Source organism: Vidua chalybeata (assembly GCF_026979565.1).
Source record: "Vidua chalybeata isolate OUT-0048 chromosome W unlocalized genomic scaffold, bVidCha1 merged haplotype SUPER_W_unloc_12, whole genome shotgun sequence".
NCBI lineage: Eukaryota > Metazoa > Chordata > Aves > Passeriformes > Viduidae > Vidua > Vidua chalybeata.
This window is the reverse complement of record NW_026530323.1, coordinates 615,637-635,445: the sequence shown is the minus strand read 5'-3', so window position 1 is coordinate 635,445 and position 19,809 is coordinate 615,637. Positions and strand designations below refer to the sequence as shown.

The 19,809-nt window shown below is 45.4% G+C and overlaps 1 protein-coding gene across 1 annotated transcript in view; it reads left to right on the top strand.

Moving 5' to 3' along the window:
- The first annotated feature begins 11,019 nt into the window (after window positions 1-11,019).
- The window catches only part of LOC128782863 (sorting nexin-18-like), a 47,282-nt gene continuing 38,492 nt past the window's right edge, over window positions 11,020-19,809 (top strand). The window contains exon 1 of the mRNA XM_053933352.1: window positions 11,020-12,672. Within this exon, the coding sequence (XP_053789327.1) occupies window positions 11,118-12,672 (1,555 nt within the window). The 5' untranslated portion in view covers window positions 11,020-11,117. The remainder of the gene's footprint in view (window positions 12,673-19,809) is intronic.

The following is a 19,809-nucleotide window of genomic DNA, read 5'->3' as shown; positions in this document are numbered from 1 at the left end:
GAAAGGAGGAGTGATTGACACACCTGGGAGGAAATCTTCAGGGGAGAAAACCGGGGTTCTGGGGTAACCCATGAAGGCACACCGCAACACACAAAGGTGTTCCATATACATTATATTGCATCACCTGTTCATGCATATTTAACCACTGGCCCTGCTTGTCCTCACCTCACATGGTAATTAGATCCACGCCCTTCTGAGCATGGGTTGTTCACCGTGGTGGTCGTATGGGGGTCTTTCGGTGGTCTTTGAGGCTGAAGGTCATGGTCTTCCTCATGATTGAACTTTTGAATTTTTCTCCTTTGCATGTGCGCTTTGGTCCCTTGGTGCTTATCTGAGTATGTCTGTCGATTTTGATCGGCTTGGAGACAGAGGAGCTCCTTTATCTAGGTTTCTTGCATTCCTTGGTCTTCTCCTGGTATTGTTCTTTATTGGAAGAAGCTTCAGAAATTTGCATTTTCTTATGCCCTTTGTACCATGGCAGAGGTTTCTTAAGTAAAAGGTTAAAATTCAACACAAAATTCTACAAGCTAAAATTTAAATGCTTAATTCTTATTGTGAACCCCCAAAACCTCCATTTCATCTTCAGAAGGCTAAATCCAAGTTTATTAGAAACTCATTCTTTTATACACCGTTCCAATATAGGTGGACCTGATTGGTCATTTAATCAACACCCCTCACACCATTGGCTAATCAAGAAGACACCCTTTGGTAAACATCTTATGAGAAAACAACTGTTCAAAACACCATCTGCAAGATTGTTTTAATTCTTTCTCTCAGCCTTCTCAAAACTCCCCAGAATAATTCCTAGGAAAGTTTATCTGTTTCTCTCTCTCTGACTAAACTGTCGCATCCACAAATACCTACTTTATTCTCTAACTCTGTCTAGCTTCTGTTCTATGTAGCCTCTCCAGGCATCACCTCAGCCTTGTTTGTTTTTCCCTAGACCTGAGATGTTGGAACAATAGTGTTACTTAGGCGGCTTAAATTACAGTCCAATGTTCCAGTCAGGTATTTTCAGAGAGGCTTCTTTGGTTCTAGCTTCTTTATACAGTTTTTGTTATAATGGACAAAGCACTTCTATAACAATGTTTAAGGCACGAATCATTTCAGTCCCTGACACACTGCAAAATAAGGTCCCCTTGAGGTATGCATCATGTCTCTCCATCCTTCTTCATGACCCACCGGGTACAACCTCATAGCAATGTATTTGCGAGGTTTAGGCTACAGTGTGCACCAGCCAAGCTGCTTCTAGTTATTCTTATCAGCACCCTCTGGAATTCATCAAGGTTACTAAGACATAAACTGTGCTAAATTAAGAAAGAGGAGGCTGAGAAACAGAATACCAAGGCCGCAAGAACTAGATAACAGAGGGTGATGAACCACCTGGACTGTAACCAATCACATACTCTGAAGAGTGAATGCAGAATGTGTCAACAAGATAGAGGCACCAATGAAGAAATGCGTGACTAGTGTGTGCAGTAGTTTTAGAATCTATAAATAAGTGCATAATATAAACAGTAAATGGCTTCTGCTTAATCATACTGGTTAGTGTTACAGGAGTCCTGTTTTCCCGCACAACCTGGTCCCTGAGCAAAGACAACCCCATGGATGGGTTTGTCTTTGCTCAAGGCAGAATTAATCCAAACAGTCTTTCATAACATACATTTCATATGTACCACTGAAACCTTATTCCCATCTGTTGTTCGCAAGGGTTCAGATTGGGCAGGTCCAGCTCAGTTAGTGGAGCCTCTGGTGTTAACTAACCAGGTGGCCTTTGCTAAATGCAACTCCCAGTTTTTGAAAGTCCCCTCGCCCAGTGCCTTCAAGGTGGTTTTTAGCATTCTGTTGCACCCTTCAGCTTTCCGAGAAGCTGATGTTGCCTTTTTCCCAACCTGGAAATGAAACTCAAGATAATTTTAGTAAGGAGGTAATAAAAGAGTGGATCTTTATTTGAAGGCCTTCAGGAGCAGTTATGGAAAGATGACCACAAAAGCCCACCCCCTAGGGGTGAGTACATTTTTACAGGTTTTAGGAAATTAGCATAACTGATAAAACGCACCAATTAGGATGACAGGTGGTGCAATTTTCCTCCAGGTCAAGCCCCTTCTCTGCAGTCTCCCCCTCAGCACTAGCTGTATTTTGTCCCTGAAATGTATCTTGAAGAGTTGTTCTTGGCCTTGGTTCCCAGGAAGAACCAAGACAGGATAGGGGACTTGTACCTCCTGGGGCATGGAGCTCTGGAATTTGTTTTGTCTTTCTGCCTTGGGAAAGACCATGGAAAAGTATTAGGAAAACTAGCCACTAATACAGTAGGCTACGGATCTACAAATAGATGTACAAAGAATACAGAGAACATGTAAAAGAAAAAGGCAAAACTCAAACAGCATCACTGGTGCATGGTAAGGAATATGGTACACCCATTCAATACCATGTTCTCTAGCCCAGGTGTTGATAAGGCTGTTCTTTAAATTAGTCCTGTTGTCAGACTCGATTCTCTCAGGGGTACCATGCCTTCAAAGGACCTGCTTTTCAAGGCCCAAGATGGTGTTCTGGGCAGTAGCATGAAGCACGGGGTAGGTGTCTAACCATCCAGTGGTGGCTTTCATCATTGTGAGCACGTAACTCTTGCCTTGGCAGGTTTGAGGCAGTGTGATGTAGTCAATCTGCCAGGCCTCCCCATACCTATATTTGGACCACTGCCCACCATGCAGCAGGGACTTCACCCACTTGGCCTGCTTAATTGCAGAGCATATCTCACAGTCATGGATAACCTGGGGGATACTCTTCATGGTTAAATCCACTCCTCGATCTCGTGCCCACTTATAGGTGGCATCTCTGCCCCGATGGCCTGGAGCATCATGGGCCCATCGAGCTAGGAACAACTCTCCCTTGTGTTGCCAGTCCAAATCTATCTGCTACACCTCTATTTTTGAAGCCTGATTTACCTGTTCATTGTTTTGGTGCTCCTCATTACCCTGAATCTTGGGCACATGAACATCTACATGATGGACTTTCACAGGTAGCTTCTCTACCTGAGTGGAAATGTCTTTCCACTCTTCAGTAGCCCAGATTGGTCTTCCTCTATGCTGCCAGTTGGCCTTTTTTCACCTTTCCAGCCACCCCCACAGAGAATTGTCTACCATCCATAAATCTGTGTAAAGGTATAGCTTTGGCTACTTCTCTCTTTCAGCAATGTCAAGGGCCAACTTGATGGTGTTCAATTCAACAAGTTGGCTCAATCCATGTTCTCTTTCAGTAGCTTCTGCAACCTGTCATGTGGTGTTCCATACATCTGCTTTCCACTTCTGGTTCATCCCTACGATGCGACAGAAACCACCAGTGAAAAGACTGTAGCGTGTTTCTTCTGCTGGCAGTTGGCTGTATGCTGGAGCTTCCTCAGCATGCGTTGCTTGTTCCTGCTCCTATTCATCAGTAAAACAAAAGCTTTCACCTTCACGCCAATTAGTGATTATTTCAAAAATCCCAGGGCAATTCAGGTTTCAAATATGGGTGTGCCGTGTGATGAGGGCAATCCATTTGCTCCATGTGGCATTGATGGCATGGTGGATAGAGGGAACCTTTCCTCTGAACATCCACCCCAGCACCGGTAGTTGGAATGCCAGGACGAGTTGTGCTTCCGTGCCAAACACCTCTGAGGCGGCTTGGACTCCTTCATAGGCTGCCAAGAATTCCTTCTCTGTTGGGGTGTAGTTCGCTTCGGACCCTCTGTAACTTCGGCTCCAGAATCCAAGGGGACAACCTCAAGTCTCCCCAAGCACTTTCTGCCAAAGGCTCCAGGAAAGGCCATTTCTCCCAGCTGCAGAGTACAGCACATTCTTCACCTCTGGTCCTGTCTTGACTGGTCCAAGGGTTATTGCATGAGCAATCTCTTGCATGATCTGGGCAAAAGCTTGTTGATGTTCAGGGCCCCAGTGGAAAACATTCTTCATGCTGGTCACCAGGTAGAGAGGGCTCACAATCTGGCTATACTCGGGGATGTGCATTCTCCAGGAACCTATGGCACCTAGGAAAGCTTGCATTTCCTTCTTGCTGGTTGGTGGAGATATTACTGTGATCTTATTGATGACTTCAGTGGGAATCTGACATCATCTGTCTTGCCACTTCACTTCCAGGAACTAGATCACGTCTCTTGACTTTACTCTTATTGATGACAAAGCTGGCTTCCAGGAGAATCTGGATGATCTTCTCTCCTTTCTCAAATACGTCCATTGCCATGTTGCCCCACACAATGATGTCACCGATGTACTGCAGATGTTCCAGAGCCTCATCCTTTTCCAGTGCAGTCTGGATCAGTCCATGGCAAATGGTGGGACTGTGCTTTCACAGTAGGTTCCAAGTATAATGTACGCCCCTCCAAGCAAGGCAAACTGAGGCCTGCCTTCTGCTGCCAAAGGAATGGAGAAAAACGCATTAGCGATGTCAATAGTGGTGTACCACTTCGCTACCTTGGACTCAAGCTCATACTGGAGCTCCAGCATGTCCAGCACAGCAGTGCTCAGTGGTGGGGTTGCTTCCTTCTAGCCATGATAGTCCAGTCAATCTCCATTCCCCATCAGACTTGTGCGCAGGGTAAATGGGACTGTTGAAGGGTGAGTGGGCCTTGCTGAGGACCCCTTGGCTTTCCAGCTCACAGGTCATCTTGTAGATGGGGATCACAGCATCCCAATTTGTCTGATACAGCTGGCGGTGCACTGTTGAGGTGGTAATCGGTTCTTGTTGTTCCTCCACCTTCAGGAGTCCAACTGCAGAAGGATTCTCTGACAGTCCAGGCAAGGTGTTCAATTGCCTAATACCCTCTGACTCCACAGCAGCTATCCCAAAAGCCCACCTGAGTCCCTTTGGGTCTTTGAAACACCTGCTCCAGAGGAAATATATTCCCAGAATACATGGGGGCTCTGGACCAGTCACAATAGGCTGTTTCTGCCACTCCTTCCCCATCAAGTTCACCTCAGCTTCCAACAGGGTCAACTGCTGCGATCCCCATCACCCCAGCAATAGAAATGGGTTCTGCCCCCACATGTCCCCATGGCATTAGGGTACACTGCGCACCAGTATTTACCAAAGCTTCTAATTTCTGTAACTCTGATTTGCCAGGCCATTGGATCCACACAGTCCAAAAAAACACATTCTCCTGTGCCTCTATTTGGTTAGAGGCAGGGCCCCTCTAGCCCTGGTTTTCATTCTCTCCTTGGGCATAAATTCTAGAGGTTCCTTCAATGACATCCAACACATCATCCTCCCTTCTGTTATACCTAGCAGCTCAGTCATAGGAGGCTGAGGCTACCTTCACTTTAGCAGAACTCCCTCAGTTAGTGTTTTCCTCCTTGAGCTGATGCACCCATGCTGCCAAGACAGGAGTGGGTTTTCCATCCCACCTTCTCAATATCTTCCCCATGGTCACACAGCAAGAACCACAGGGCAGCTCATGGGATGTACCCCCTCTCCCTAGCTGGGGGGTGTAGGGCTCTGACATTGGGGCCTGTGACTTGCACTGGTGCCACATGGGAGCTGTTCCTCCTAACCTCCTCCATTACCTCCCTAATCTCCTCTTAGAGGCTCTTAACCACAGCAAAGACATGAGCATGCATTGAGCACACTCTCATAATTCCTGAGTTTCTTGGCTACGGAACCCACTGTCTCTCGGTTGTTATCTGCATTAATCATTGCAATGAAGGTTGTGTATTGAGATGGCCCTAGGTTTGCCAGGTTCTGCAACAATTTCCCTGTGCACCTGACCTTGTCAGGTTCATTATCGTGCTGTCCGTCCCTTCCAAAGAGTACCTCTAGTACTGTCACTTCTCTCAGGTGTGTTGGATCCTTTCCTCAATGATCTTCCAGGGAATTCTATGATGGTACTCTTGCATTCTGTCTCTGTAGACAAATCTCTCTTACACTCGTTAAAAGCTGCTCCCAGAGAGAAAGGGGCCCTGGCTCCCTCAGAAACACCACATCAATACCTGCATCCTGGGTCAGTGACCCCAAATTCCTTGCTTTGCCACTATCCAGTAGCATGCCTGGACCGATAAGGTCACAAACCTGAAGTAGCCAGGTCAGTAAGCCTCACGCCCCCATCGCACAATGTGTTTGTGCAGATTACAGAGACTGTTGTGCGACAGGGACTCGTTGATGATTTCAGGCTCCAGCTCTCCTGCTGGTTGTGAGGGTCCTGGTTCCCCATCATCATTAACTGGGCATACTGATTTGGCCTTATACTTCCTCCTCTGCACAGGGGCAACTGCTGCTGGCTGTGTCTGCCCTTGCGGTTCAGCTGGAATCTGGACTGTTGTAATGTCTGAGAGTTCCACAGCTGCACCATCAGACTCTGCCTCTTTGAGGCAGGGAGAGGGTTTCCCACCAGCTGGGGAAGTGTATTCCCTCAGCGTCTGGGGTACCTTCTCCATTACCTCCATCCAATCCAAGTGTTTTATTTCTGAGGTGTGCTGTTGGGCAGTGTCAGGCTGTGGGGCAGCATCCCTAGTCTCTGGGATGTTAGAGTAGTTACCCAAGGCAATCTCACCTTATCTCTCAATGCTAAAGATAATAGGCCTATCAGCAGCACCAGCCATTGTATGATATGGTTAGCATCTAGAGAATATTTGACCCTTTCAAAAGCTGGTGGGGTAGGCCCAAAGAACTGGGTGAAGAGTTGAGAGAAAACTTCCCCTGGTGTTACCTCTTCACAATGGGTACAATTAATGATGAAACCCCAAAAACATACATGTAGTGTGTGATAGCCATGTATCCATGTGCCACATTCCCCTGAGGCACCCGAGTAGGTGGTGAGGGTCCTTTCCGGTGGTCTAACATGTTAAGCTGGGGTGAGCTGATGTATTCAAAAAATGTTAAGTATACAAGCCAAGCAACAGTAATAGAAAAGCACTGTGATAAATGCACTAATATTGAAAAAAATGAAGGTCAGATGAAAAAAAATGAATAAAAGCAAAACCCAGATATCAAACATGAAAACCAGCAATGAAAGCAAGCAGTGGATCTTGTAGGATTCTAGTGAATTGACCCAGACAAATTATTTGGCACAAAAACCTTTGAGAAGTAACATACCCTTTGAACTATGTCAAATAAATAAACGAGAATTGTGTATCTGGCAGGATTTTGATGCGAAAACATGAAGAACTGAGAGCCAAACAAGAACAATCTCCTCCAGAGGACTTCTTTCCTAGCAGGGGCAAGAAAGCTCACCACATGGCTGTTGCAGCCTGGATTGCTGCTAGTAAAGTCCAGGGTAAGGAAGCAAAAGGGCCTTTGCATGGTATCCACAGATGTTTAATTCAGCCACCCAGTAAGATGTTCAGGTCCCAGGCACACACATGTGGAGGGTCCAGGTTTCTCTCTGCCGAGGGGCCCCAAGGATGAACCTGGTCTCGGGGCAGTACAAGGATAAGGGACAATCAGGGATTAGGGAGGAAGTGGCTGAGGGACATAGGAACAAGGGAAGGAGCCAGTGGGGTAGAACAGCTTTGAGGGAAGCTTCTTGTGTCTCCCTAACCTAGGGCATGCCCCCCAGGGTCTCCACACATGGCAAAGGCAGTGTTTACACCAAGGAGGAAGAGAGCAGGCAGGAAAAATATTTTTAGCCAGTGCATGACACAAAATTTATTTCAAATTGTTCTTTAACAGGTAGAAATCTTGAGAGAAACTTGTATTCAGGGATCCAAAGACAGCTCATCATTAATGGGATGGAATCCATGTGATCAGACAACACTGGACCAAGTGTCACAGGAGTTATGAGAAGAAATTATCAGGGCAGGGAAAAACCCATGGGGATAGGATTGAGGCTGTTCCACAGAAAACCAACATGAGCAGCATGACCACATTTTTTCAGGAGGGATAAAATATGTATTATCCACAACTAAAATGCATGCTTTCCTATTTCTAACAGTACTTTTCTTGCTTCTTTGTAAACAAACCAGCTGAAGAAGGACCACCAGAAACAGTGTAACCTTCCCATAGCATCTGCCTAATACTTAACACCTTCTTTGCCTCAGTTTACAACAGAAAGACAGGTTGTCCTCATGGCAACTGTCCTCCTGGGTTGGTAGATAGTGTCAGGGAGCAGAATAGTCCCCCTGTTATCCAGGAGGAAGCAGTCAGAGACCTGCTGAGCCACTTAGATGTTCACAAATCTATAGGACTGGATGGGATTTATCTTAGGGTGATGAGGGAGCTGGCAGATGAGCTTGCGAAGCTGCTCTCCATCGTTTGACATCAGTCCTGGCTCACCAGGGAGGTCCCAGATGACTGGAAGCTGGCCAATGTGACGCCCATTCACAAGAAGGGCTGGAAGGACGATCCGGGTAACTACAGGCCAGTCAGCCTGACCTCAGTGCCCAGTAAGATTATGGAACAGATCATCCTGAGTGCCATCACTATCTTGGTTTGAAAAGACAGGTGTCTGCTAAGGAAGGCAGAAGCCTCCCCTGAAATGGAAAATGTAAACCCCCTCCCACCAAATTGTTATAATTTTGAAATTAAGGGGCTTGCAGGCAAAGATATGGGAGCAGAAATAACAGTTCTTTATTAGGGAAGAAAAAATTTTTTTAAATGCAGTAATACAAAACAAGACTGACAGAGTCAGAATACAACCTGACATGTTGTTGTTCAGGGTGTTGGTAGCATTCCAATTGAAATGGTGGCTGCAGTCCTCCTGGAGTGACAGATGTAGTTCTGTTGAAGCAGTGATCCTGTAGAAGGGTGTAGTCTTCCTCTGAAGGTCCAATGGTGGTGTAGATGGGCCTGGTCTTCCTCTGGGAATCCAGTGGGAAAGGGTTGCTCCTCTGGGAATCCAGTGTGAAAGGCTGGCTGTGGTCTTCCAGATCTCTGATTATATCCAGGTAGGAATGCTTGACTCTTCCCTCTGTGTGGAGCATCTCACAATGGGATGATGTAATTTTATCAGTCATGCAGTGAGACTCAATGGCCCATTAACAGAAGATATCTCCCCAGAGGGAGGATTGGTTGAGGAAGAGATAAACTGCCCAATTAACAGAAGATAACTGCCCCACATCTAACAGATAGGAATAGAATACACACCCCCATTTCCAACCTAAGACAATCACACAGCACCTACAGGATGGCCAGGGGATCAGACCCAGCCAGCACAGGTTTAGGAGGGGCAGGTCGTGCATGACCAACCTGATGTCTTTTTATGACCAGGTGACCTGCCTGGTGGATGTGGGAAAGACTGTGGATATTGTCTACCTGGATGTCATCAAGGCCTTTGACACTGTCTCCCACAGCATACTCCTGGAAAAGCTGGCAGCCCACAGCTTGGACAGGAGCACTTTTCGCTGGGTTAAGAACTGGCTGGATGGCCAGGCTCAGAGAGTGGTGGTGCATGGTGCTGCATCCAGTTGGCAGCCAGTCACTAATGGTGTACCCCAGGGATCTGTGCTGGGGCCAGTCCTGTTTAATATCTTCACTGATGATCTGGACGAGGGGATTGAATCCACCATCAGTAAATTTGCACATGGCACCAAGCTGGGAGCATGTGTCAATCTGTTGGAAGATAGGAGGGCTCTGCAAAGGGACCTCGACAGGCTGGATAGATGGGAGAAGCCAAACAACATGAAGTTTAACAAGTCCAAGTGCTGGGTCCTGCACTTTGGCCACAACAACTCCCGGCAGCACTATAGGCTGGGGACAGAGTGGCTGGACAGTGCCCAGGAAGAAAGGGACCTGGGGATGCTGGTTAACAGCCGACTGAATGTGAGCCAGCAGTGTGCCCAGCTGGCCAAAAAAGCCAATGGCATCCTGGCTTGTATCAGGAATAGTGTGGCCAGCAGGAGCAGGGAGATCATTCTTCCCCTGTACTCGGCACTGGCAAAGCCGCACCTTGAGTACTGTGTCCAGTTCTGGGCCCCTCAATTTAGGAATGATGTTGAGATGCTCAAACATGTCCAGAGGAGGGCAACAAGGCTGGTGAGGGGCTTGGAACACAAGCCCTATGAAGAACAGCTGAGGGAGCTGGGGTTGTTTAGCCTGGAAAAAAGGAGGATCAGAGGAGACCTTATCACTCTGTACAACTACCTGAAAGATGGTTGTAGTCAAGTGAGGGTTGGTCTCTTCTCCCAGGCAACCACTGACAGAACAAGAGGACATAGTCTTAAGCTGCACCAGGGCAAGTTTAGGTTAGACGTTAGAAAAAATATTCTTCACTGAAAGAGTGATTGGGCAATGGAATTGTCTGCCCAGGGAGGTGGTGGAGTCACCATCCCTGGATGTGTTTAAAAAAAGACTGGACAAGGCACTCAGTGCCATGGTTTGGTTGATGAGGAGGTGTTAGGTTAGGTCATAGGTTGGACTTGATGATCTCAAAGGTCTTTTCCAACATTGTTCATTCTGTGATTCTGTGATTCTGTAATACACTTACTGATGAAAAGTTCAGGAAGGGACAGCATAAATTCTTATCACAACATGGAAACCCTGAAAAGAAAACAAAGCATCTGAGAAGACCCACAAAGTTCTTTGCCAAACTTGGAGAAGTGCTGAAACATCTTTGAGGAGGGTTGGAAGTAATCATCATGTATTCGAGTCATGGAAATCTTGTCAACTTATGAAAATTTAATCAACAGATTTAAAGAGGCTGAACTTGCAATATTCCAACCTTCAAAACTTGGTAAAATCCACTCAAAACTCTACCAGATTATAACCGTGTTGTTATTCTGGCTGTGAGAATGGGGTGCCTTTCTCGTGTCAGGGCAGAGGCCGCGGAAGGGAGGGCGAGAGCGAGTACGACCGGAGTTTGGCGCTCGCTCCTCGGCCAGTCGGACGTCAATGTCCGGGCGGGGAAGGGGCGGGCCGGACTGTGCCCATCGATGGGGGCGGCTGCTCTGTTCTCGGCTCCTCTGTCCTGCCTCTCGGCTCTGGATTACCGAAACTGGCGACGTGGGATATCCGCCGGCTCGGCCTCTGCGCCTGCCTCGGCCGCCGAAGTGAAGCCGGGACTGGGAGTCTCCCGCCGCAGCGTCCCCGCGGGCCAGACACAGAGGGCCGCGGCACTCTCTTGCACAGCTCCGCCGGCGTGGTGAGGTGAGGGGCGGCGGCGGGAAGCTCCCGGCGGGCGGTTGGGCGGTGGGGCCATGGCGCTGCAGGCCCGGGCGCTGTACGATTTCAGATCGGAAAACCCGGGGGAAATCTCGCTGCGGGAGCACGAGGTGCTGAGCCTCTGCAGTGAGCAGGACATCGAGGGTTGGCTGGAGGGTATCAACAGCCACGGCGACCGCGGTCTCTTCCCGGCCTCCTACGTGCGGGTGATCCGCTCCGCCGAGACGCCGCCACCCGCCCGCTACGCCAACCTGCCTGCCGTCGGTTTAGAGACGCTGCTGCCCCCCGCCGCCTTCAAGCCGGCGACACTAGAGTCCCCGCCGGCGGCGGCGCCTGAGCCCTTCTCGCTGTCCCCCGCCACCGCCGGGTACCCTTTCCTGCCGTCGCCCTATGGCGGCTCCTACCAGCTCAGCCAGGGCAGCGATGACGACTGGGACGATGACTGGGACGAAAGCTCCACGGTGGCCGATAAGCCAGGCTCCCTGAGCAGCTCCTACCCCGTCTACGAGACGGCGGGCAGAGGGGCCTCTGGCCACTACCACCTGTCCATGCAGTCTGAGATATCCCTTAGCTCCCGCAGTGGCCACCTGGCAGGCCACCTGCACCCGCCCAGCAGCAGCACCAAGAGTTTGACCACGGTAAGCCGCAACCTCAACCGCTTCTCAACCTTCGTCAAGTCCGGTGGGGAGGCCTTCGTGCTGGGTGAGGTATCAGGCTTTGTGAAGGACGGGGACAAGCTGTGTGTGGTGCTGGGTCCCCGGGGCCCTGAGTGGCAGGAGAACCCCTATCCCTTCCAGTGCTCCATCGAGGACCCCACCAAACAGACTAAATTCAAGGGCATGAAGAGTTACATTGCCTACAAGCTAGTGTCCAGCCACACTGGGCAGCAGGTGCACCGCCGCTACAAGCACTTTGACTGGCTCTATGGGCGCCTGGCTGAGAAGTTCCCTGTCATCTCTGTGCCCCACTTGCCAGAGAAGCAGGCCACTGGCCGCTTTGAGGAGGACTTTATCTCCAAACGTCGCAAAGGCCTGTCCTGGTGGATGGACCACATGTGCAGCCACCCCGTGCTGGCTCAGTGCGATGCCTTCCAGCACTTCCTCACCTGTCCCAGCACAGATGAAAAGACCTGGAAACAAGGCAAGCGCAAGGCTGAGAAGGATGAGATGGTGGGTGCCAACTTTTTCCTGACCATCAGTGTCCCTGCTGGCTCTGGGGCTGGCCTGGACTTGCATGAAGTAGAAAGTCAGGTGGATGGCTTCAAAGCCTTCATGAAGAAGATGGATGAAAGTGCCCTGCAGCTTAATCACACAGCCAATGAATTTGCTCGCAAACAAGTCACTGGTTTCAAGAAGGAATACCAGAAGGTGGGACACTCCTTTAAGTGTCTCAGTCAGGCATTTGAGCTGGACCAGCAGGCCTTTTCAGCTAGTCTCAACCAAGCCATAGCTTTCACTGCAGAAGCCTATGATGCCATCGGGGACCTCTTTGCAGATCAGCCCCGGCAGGACCTCGATGCTCTGATGGATTTGTTAGCACTGTATCAGGGGCATTTGGCCAACTTTCCAGATATCATCCACGTCCAGAAAGGTAACATCCTTACATGTTTTCTGAAACAATGAAGTTTTATGTTTCAGTGGTATGCACACAGATATGGAGACAAAGGGCTAAATTTACTCTGCATCTGGCTTGCTGGCCTTGAGTTAAATCTTTCAGTGTTTACTCAGGTAAGCTGTTGCTAAAAATACAAAATACCACATCAGTGGCAATTTACATTCTGTGCCAAAGGTCTATACATTGTTGGGAATTTTATTGGTCAGAGATTACTGTGTTTGGTTGTATATCTGAAAGAAACCACATATGCCTATACTGTTGATACATTAAAGATTAATGGGCTTGTTTACAAAGCCTGAAGACGAAGTGGTATGAAAACATCTATTACTCTTTCATGTATGTTAGTTATCTTAAATCTCTGATCTAGTAGATAAATATGAAGTAAATGGAAGATGGAGATAGTCTGATTGGCTAGTTTGTTTGAGGTGCATATGGTGGTGTGTGCATTTTTCAGTGTCGGACATTCAGATGAGATGTTTAAAGCTGCTGAGGTTTGTCAGTTCAGCCATACATTAAACTCTCTTGCTCTACCTTTTTAAGGATGATGGTCTGCCATGATGTTCTTAGTTGGAGTTGTTTATCCTTTGCCCTTACTATCACAAAAAGATGTTGCTCACCTGTTATCCTTTTATCATCTTTCTAACTGAAACATGCTTCTGAGGTTCAGGTTGCTGTTTGTATGATGCTTTGTGATCCACTGGAGAAAAAGGAACTCCAAATATAAAAAAATCATCTGCTATATAACTAGTGACACTTGTTCAGACAAATCTAAGCTTATAGCATATGTGTAGATGATTTCCCAGCTGTGAAGTTAATACTAATCATATAGTCATCATTATGAAAAGACTAGCCCATCATTCATTCTTTTTGCTGTTATATATGATCAGGGATGTGTGGGGATTAGAGCTGTAAAAGAGACCGAGAAAACATTACAAATTCAGTACAGAAATGGGTATGTGTAACAGTTATTTGACAAAATGTGCAAGTTTCTTTATTGAGAATTATTCTGGAGATTAATAGGCCATGTTGTACTCCGCAAGAGGCAGAGCTTGAATTGTCATCCATGGTGAATCAATCTTTTCTACCCTTATGTGTCATTTCCAAAATTTTTACATCTGGAACAGTACCTTAAATTTTATGGTAAAAAAGTTGGAAGAGTTTTTCAATAGATCAGAAAGGCAGGCTTCCAGGAGGTGTGCATTATTGCTGGGAAAAACTGAGGAGGCAAAGTTGGTATAAAGTGAACAAATTGTTATTTTAAAAAAGTAAGCTTTTCATTAAAATTACATGTATCAAAGTCAGATTTCCATTCTTCTGTCAAATCTTGAAAATTATGAGTGGAAACTTAAACAATAAATATTGTTTTGAATAGAAAAGGGAAGTGTGTAATCTAATCTTAAATGAGTTGTTCTGTTAGTTGCTGTGTCATTGTGTTCTGATAACAACTTTAAAGTATTTTAAATTTGGAAAGAAGGATGACCTTGATAATGCCTCGTGTTTGAGAGTAAAGAATTTTGGAGTGAGTTGTCAAATAATAATAGGATTATTTGTAAGCTTCTGGAAAAAATCAGAGGGAAAGATTTTTAATTAGGTGGAATAAGACAGCAGATGATATGTACTATTTAAATACTGTATCCTCAAGATTTAAGATTGTATAAAGTTCTTCAGTGTAATATTCTTGGAGACTTTACTCTGAGGATTGCGAATAATAAGTAATGTGCTTAACCCATATTTCCTTCAGTTTGCATAGGTCTGTTTCCTTTATAGTTCTGTTTAAATCTGCACTTATTGTTTAGGTTTACCATGTGGAACCAGAGAAAGATCATCTAACTGAGCTTCCACTAGAGCAGTGCATGAGCATGATGTATGAAGAGCTGATTTTGTGCCAGAGCACTGTCTTGGAACTGGTTGGAGAAATGTATAGTCAATCTGTGTACAGGTGTTGATGCTCCAGCACCTCTTGTCTAAAACTGCCTTTAAAGCTATTATCCCTGGTACATATTTGCCTTTAGAAAATGTCATGCTGTGTTGGTTTTGCATGGCCTGTTTTTTGGTAGCAGGGGGGCCACAGAGGTGGCTTCTGTGACAAGCTGCTAGAAGCTTCTACCATGTCCGGCAGAGCCAATCCCTGATGGCTCTGAAGATGGACATGCCGCTGGCTAAGGCTGGGCCAATTAAAGATTATGGTAATGCCTCTGTGATAACATATTTAAGAAGAAAATCAAAACAAAGTGGGGGCAGTTTTAGTTCCAGCTAGAGAAGAGGAGGATATGAGAACATGTGAGGGAAACAACATGGAGACACTAAGGTCAGTGGAGAAGGAGGGGGATGAGGTGGTCCAGGCGCCAGAGCCAAGATTCCTCTGCAAGCTGTGGTGAAGACCATGGGGAAGCAGGCTGTCCCCCTTCAGCCCATGGAGGTCCATGGGGAATGCAGAGATCCATCCTCAGCCCGTGGGGGAGGTGCCCATGCCAGGGCGGGTGGATGCCTGGAGGAGGCTGTGATCCAGTGGGACACCTGGTGGAGAGAGGGAGCCCCAGCTTCCAGGCTGAAGCAGCCTGTCCTTGGAAGACTGCACCCCGTGGAAGAGTGACCTACACTACAGCAGTTTTGGGAGGACTGTTTGCCTGTGGGAGGGACTCATGTTGCAGCAGTTTTGGGAGGACTGCTGCTCATGAGATTGGAACCACGCTGGAGAAGTTGGCGGAGAACTCTCCCCTGTGGGAAGGGACCCCACGGTGTAGCAGGGGAAGGACTCCTCTCCCTGAGCAGTAGAAGAAAACCTCAGGTGATGTACTGACCAGAACCCCTACTCCCTGTCTCCATGCATTGTTGGGAAGGAGAGAGGGGCTGGGGGAAAAAGGTGTTTTTAAGGTCTTATTTTACTTCTCATTTTTGTGCTATGATCTTCTTAATAATAAATGCACTTTATAGCTCTGAGTCAAGCCTGTTTTGCCCTTGGAGTGTTTTCTCTCCTCATTCCAGCTGTGTGAGGGGAGGGTGAATGAATGGCTGTTGTGGGTGCCTGGTGTTTGACCAGTGTCTAACCAAGACACATGCGTTTGAGATATTGGTCTTTTGAGTGTCCATGTTAATCATAGGAATAGGGTTAGAGCCAGGTTAAATGTTTGTTTTTATTGTTCCCTTTACAAAATAGGCAAACTGGAAGAAAACTGAGAGGAAGATGTTTTTTACTCCCAGTATACTGCTGTTTTATTACTTTAAAAAATTACTTGTAACAAGGTATAACTTTTTGGATCATATGAAAATATGAACTGTTTGGTGTTCTTGCAACATAAGAGCTTTCTTTTAAATTTACTAACTGTGATAGTTGTCAGTATTTGAGAATTATTGTCTGTATAGACCAAGCAAAAATCTTTCAGTGTTTTCTAGTGTGCAACTTCTTTGTGTGTGTCCTTAGAAGTGGTAGAAACAACAAGTTGTTTGATATATTGCTTACATGGCCATGACTTTAAAAAGATGAACTCTGAAGTTAGGAGTACTTTTCCATTTTTCTTCTACACTGTGCAAATGTATTGTCCGCTTGGGGCAAAACTTGAAGCATTTTCTAGACTCCATTTCTATATTGTCCTAGACCTAAGAAGGACCAAAAAATAAAGGCTGCTATGCTCAGAACATACCCATATCTGAGGGTAGAATATGACTCCCTTATCCTGTTATAGGTTTGCTCTACATCAGGTAGTTGAGCAGGTGCTTAATATGATTTGGAAGTGTGTTTTGTGGTATGGACTGAGAAGTCTGCATGTCTGGGGTTTTTGCTTAATTTCTGCAACTCTTCTTCTGCAAAAAGAAAGCCAGAGGATCTCTGATCCAGAGACAAAAAAATCCCTCCATTTAGGCTTTATCTTTTCTCTTAGAATTATGAACCAAAGCCATGTAAGCCTCACTATTGCTTTGTCTGTGTATCAGCAGGAAAATGTGTTAACTATTGTGATCTTCTATTGTTGTGGGGTCCAGGTCTTTCTGCCTCCCATGTTGAGGATACTATACATGATCTGAATGTGCCAAAAGAGGTTGTCATTTTGGTCACTTGTGTAAAATATGTGGACCACTGGACTGTGTGAATATTTTCAAGCTGTTTATTATCTTATTAATATTATAAGTATTTTATGAAATTGCAATAACTTTAATAGGAGGTCTTAAAAGATTTCTCACCTTCATCTAGAGCACCCAGTGTTTAAGGAATGCTCTGTGAGAAAAGAAAAAGTTGAACTTCCTGCTCTGGAAGAGACAGAGGAAATATTTGAATTCCCATATGTCAGTTGAGGACCAACTTCTATTTTAGTAGGCTTTGTCACGACCCACTGGTAGGGGATGTGACGCTCGTTATAAGTTTTCATCCGGCAGAACAAAGACACCAGACCAAGGGTCAGGGAACTCATATGTTTTATTCTACAATCATCTTAACTCTGGCAACTAGCCCACTGCTTAGATTCAAAAGCTGTTGGCTAACAAGTCCTTACGTTTTACAATACACTTCTCAAAAGGTATTGGCTAATAAGCCCTTAATTTACAGTACACTTCACTAAGCTCTCAACTCCTGCAACAAACTTCTCAAAGTTGCTGACTCACAAGCCACAACACACTAACACAAGCTCCTCACTCCCACGACAAACTTTCGTACAGAGTACCGGATAGAATATGATAGATGTGCTTTGCCCAGGCAAAGCAAGGGAGAAAAGAAATAAAGTCAAAAAAGAGAGAGAAAATAAAGATCACTAATCCTTAGAGCCCCCATAGGTACTGCTGCATGGATAGTCTGGAGCTGGTGAAGCAAAAAAAGCAAAAGAGGGAAAAGAGAAGAGGGAAAGCTATCAGTTTCCTTTTATAGTTAATCTGGTGCATGCCTCATGTAAACTAGACTTTTCACGCTGTTTTATTCATGTGTGCACAGTCAGGCATTTGAGCCCTCCTTCAGGACGTGAGTTTGGGGGGGAGGGAGAGTTGGTGGGGGCACGAGTCTCAAGGCAGAGCAGCAAGTTGGCTCAGAACAGTGCTACTCCACCTCTGCTGGACCCTCTCTTCCAATCACATCTTTCTTGTAACAGAATGTTTGAGACAAAACATGCTTACACCTGGTCCTCCACGGGCTTGAAAAATAAGTTGCACTTCTGTAATTTCTTTTGCAGAACTGGTGTATCTTTTAAGAAATGCTAATTTTAGTGGCTCTAATTTCAAGAAGAAAAGCAGCCTCTCATCTTCATTTGAAATGGATAATCCCTTTTTTTCCATGTTTTTAAGGTCTACTATGATGGGTTGACCCTGGCTGGAGGCCTCTCTGTCACTTCCCTCCTCAACTAGACAAGGAATAAAAAATATAACGAAAAGCTCGTGGGGGAAGATAATGACAGGGAAAGATCATGGGCAAAACAGACTTGACTTGGGGAAAATTTAAACAGATTTGAGAAAGTGGCCTAAATGTTTTCTAAGATGTAAGCAGCAATTCCATTTTGTCTGCAGGGCAAGATTTATAAGAATTATTTTCAAAAATATCTGAATTACTCTTTTGCTTCTTGGACACCTTTTGTTAAAGTAAAATAAGGCAAATGGTCTTATTTACCTAAAGCAAACTTAATTCAAAAAATGTCTACAGAATATTTGAACAATATACTAGGAATATTTTTAGAAAATCTCACCAAATTATAGTAAAAAAACCCATTCCATCTGGGAATACATAAAAATTTCAAGCATAGAAAAACCCCAAGCAGCACTGAAACCTGGATTTTTATAATGATTTTAAGTTTTTTTGAGTGGGTGTATGTGTGTTCATAAGTAAATCAGACTGGACAAAATGCACACCTAAAATTTTATATCACAATTTAAAAACAGTTCTCTTCTCTTGCTTGCTTTCTTGCCTCTTAAATTTGTTGCACAGACATGGTTTTTCTGTCCCTATTTTTCCTTTATCCACTTTCCCCCCCTCCATCCCTCCGATACATACAGTTTCCAAGGGGTGTTGCCAAAGAACAAAAGGACAAAACCTTGCAACAAGTGTTAAAATGGTAAAATAAAAAGCAGATCTTTAATGAAAGTTTTCAGGTGGACAAAACATGAGTATGTGCACAAGTGATAAAGAATTGCTACAATTTTTATAAGGTTAATTAATTAGTATATCTAGCCGATACATCCAATAGGAAATCGGTTACCCCATGTCATGGTTTCACAGGGAAGTGAATTTTCTTAGGAAGTTAAGGTCGAACTAATTAGTAGTCAGGTTTGGATACTGACACTTAGAGTGATTACTGAAGGTATTAGACACGCTTCTGAGAACACAGGGGGTTAAAAGCAGAGAACTCTTAGGGGAACTCTCTTTTTAATTCTAGTCAGCAAGGAGTGCAGACTCTTCCCTGCCCAGCCACAAGCTGGGTGGGGGAGGGGAAGCCATGCGGCCTAGGAGAGGTAGGCCAATTTGAAAGAAAAAAAAAGACAGTCTAACATTGCGCCAGTGTCAAACCATAACACCCCAGTAACTCACCCTTGGGTCTGCCCCTTGGAATTGTTCCAGGGGCTTCTTTGCCCTATTTCTTGTAATATCTTTTCAAACTCTGGTTGAAAAGCAAAATGTCCTTGTTAGAGGTTCTTTTCTTGAGAATAAGACTAGATAGAATTTCAGGAATGGTTGAAGGGTTAGCTTATTCTAAAATCTAAGAGAAAGGGTCGGAAAAATACTAGGAGCTATATAACCATGTATTAACAGTCTACAAAGTTACAAATATATAGAAAACGCATAAAAAGCAAAAATCTTTAGGCATCAGAGGTCCAAATTTATTGTCTGAGAGCTAAGCATGTAAACCTAGCCAGATGACCCTCACAACAGGAAAAAAGAGTTGGATATTTACATATCGTCTGTTTAAGGATTTTTATTAAAATGGTTGGATTACTCTAGGATGACTCTTATTTCTTGCCCTCTCAGGTTCCCCATTTCTATTACAGCAATGATGTAGTGTTGTCTGCTTGCTGCTAAATCACTCAATATTACCTCCCAGTAACCTGAAGGAAACTAAGACTTCTGCATGTCTAAAATATGAAAGAATCTAGAAACCATATAAAATTCTAGGTTCCTTGGTGTTTGTAAGTCACACAGAAGACAAT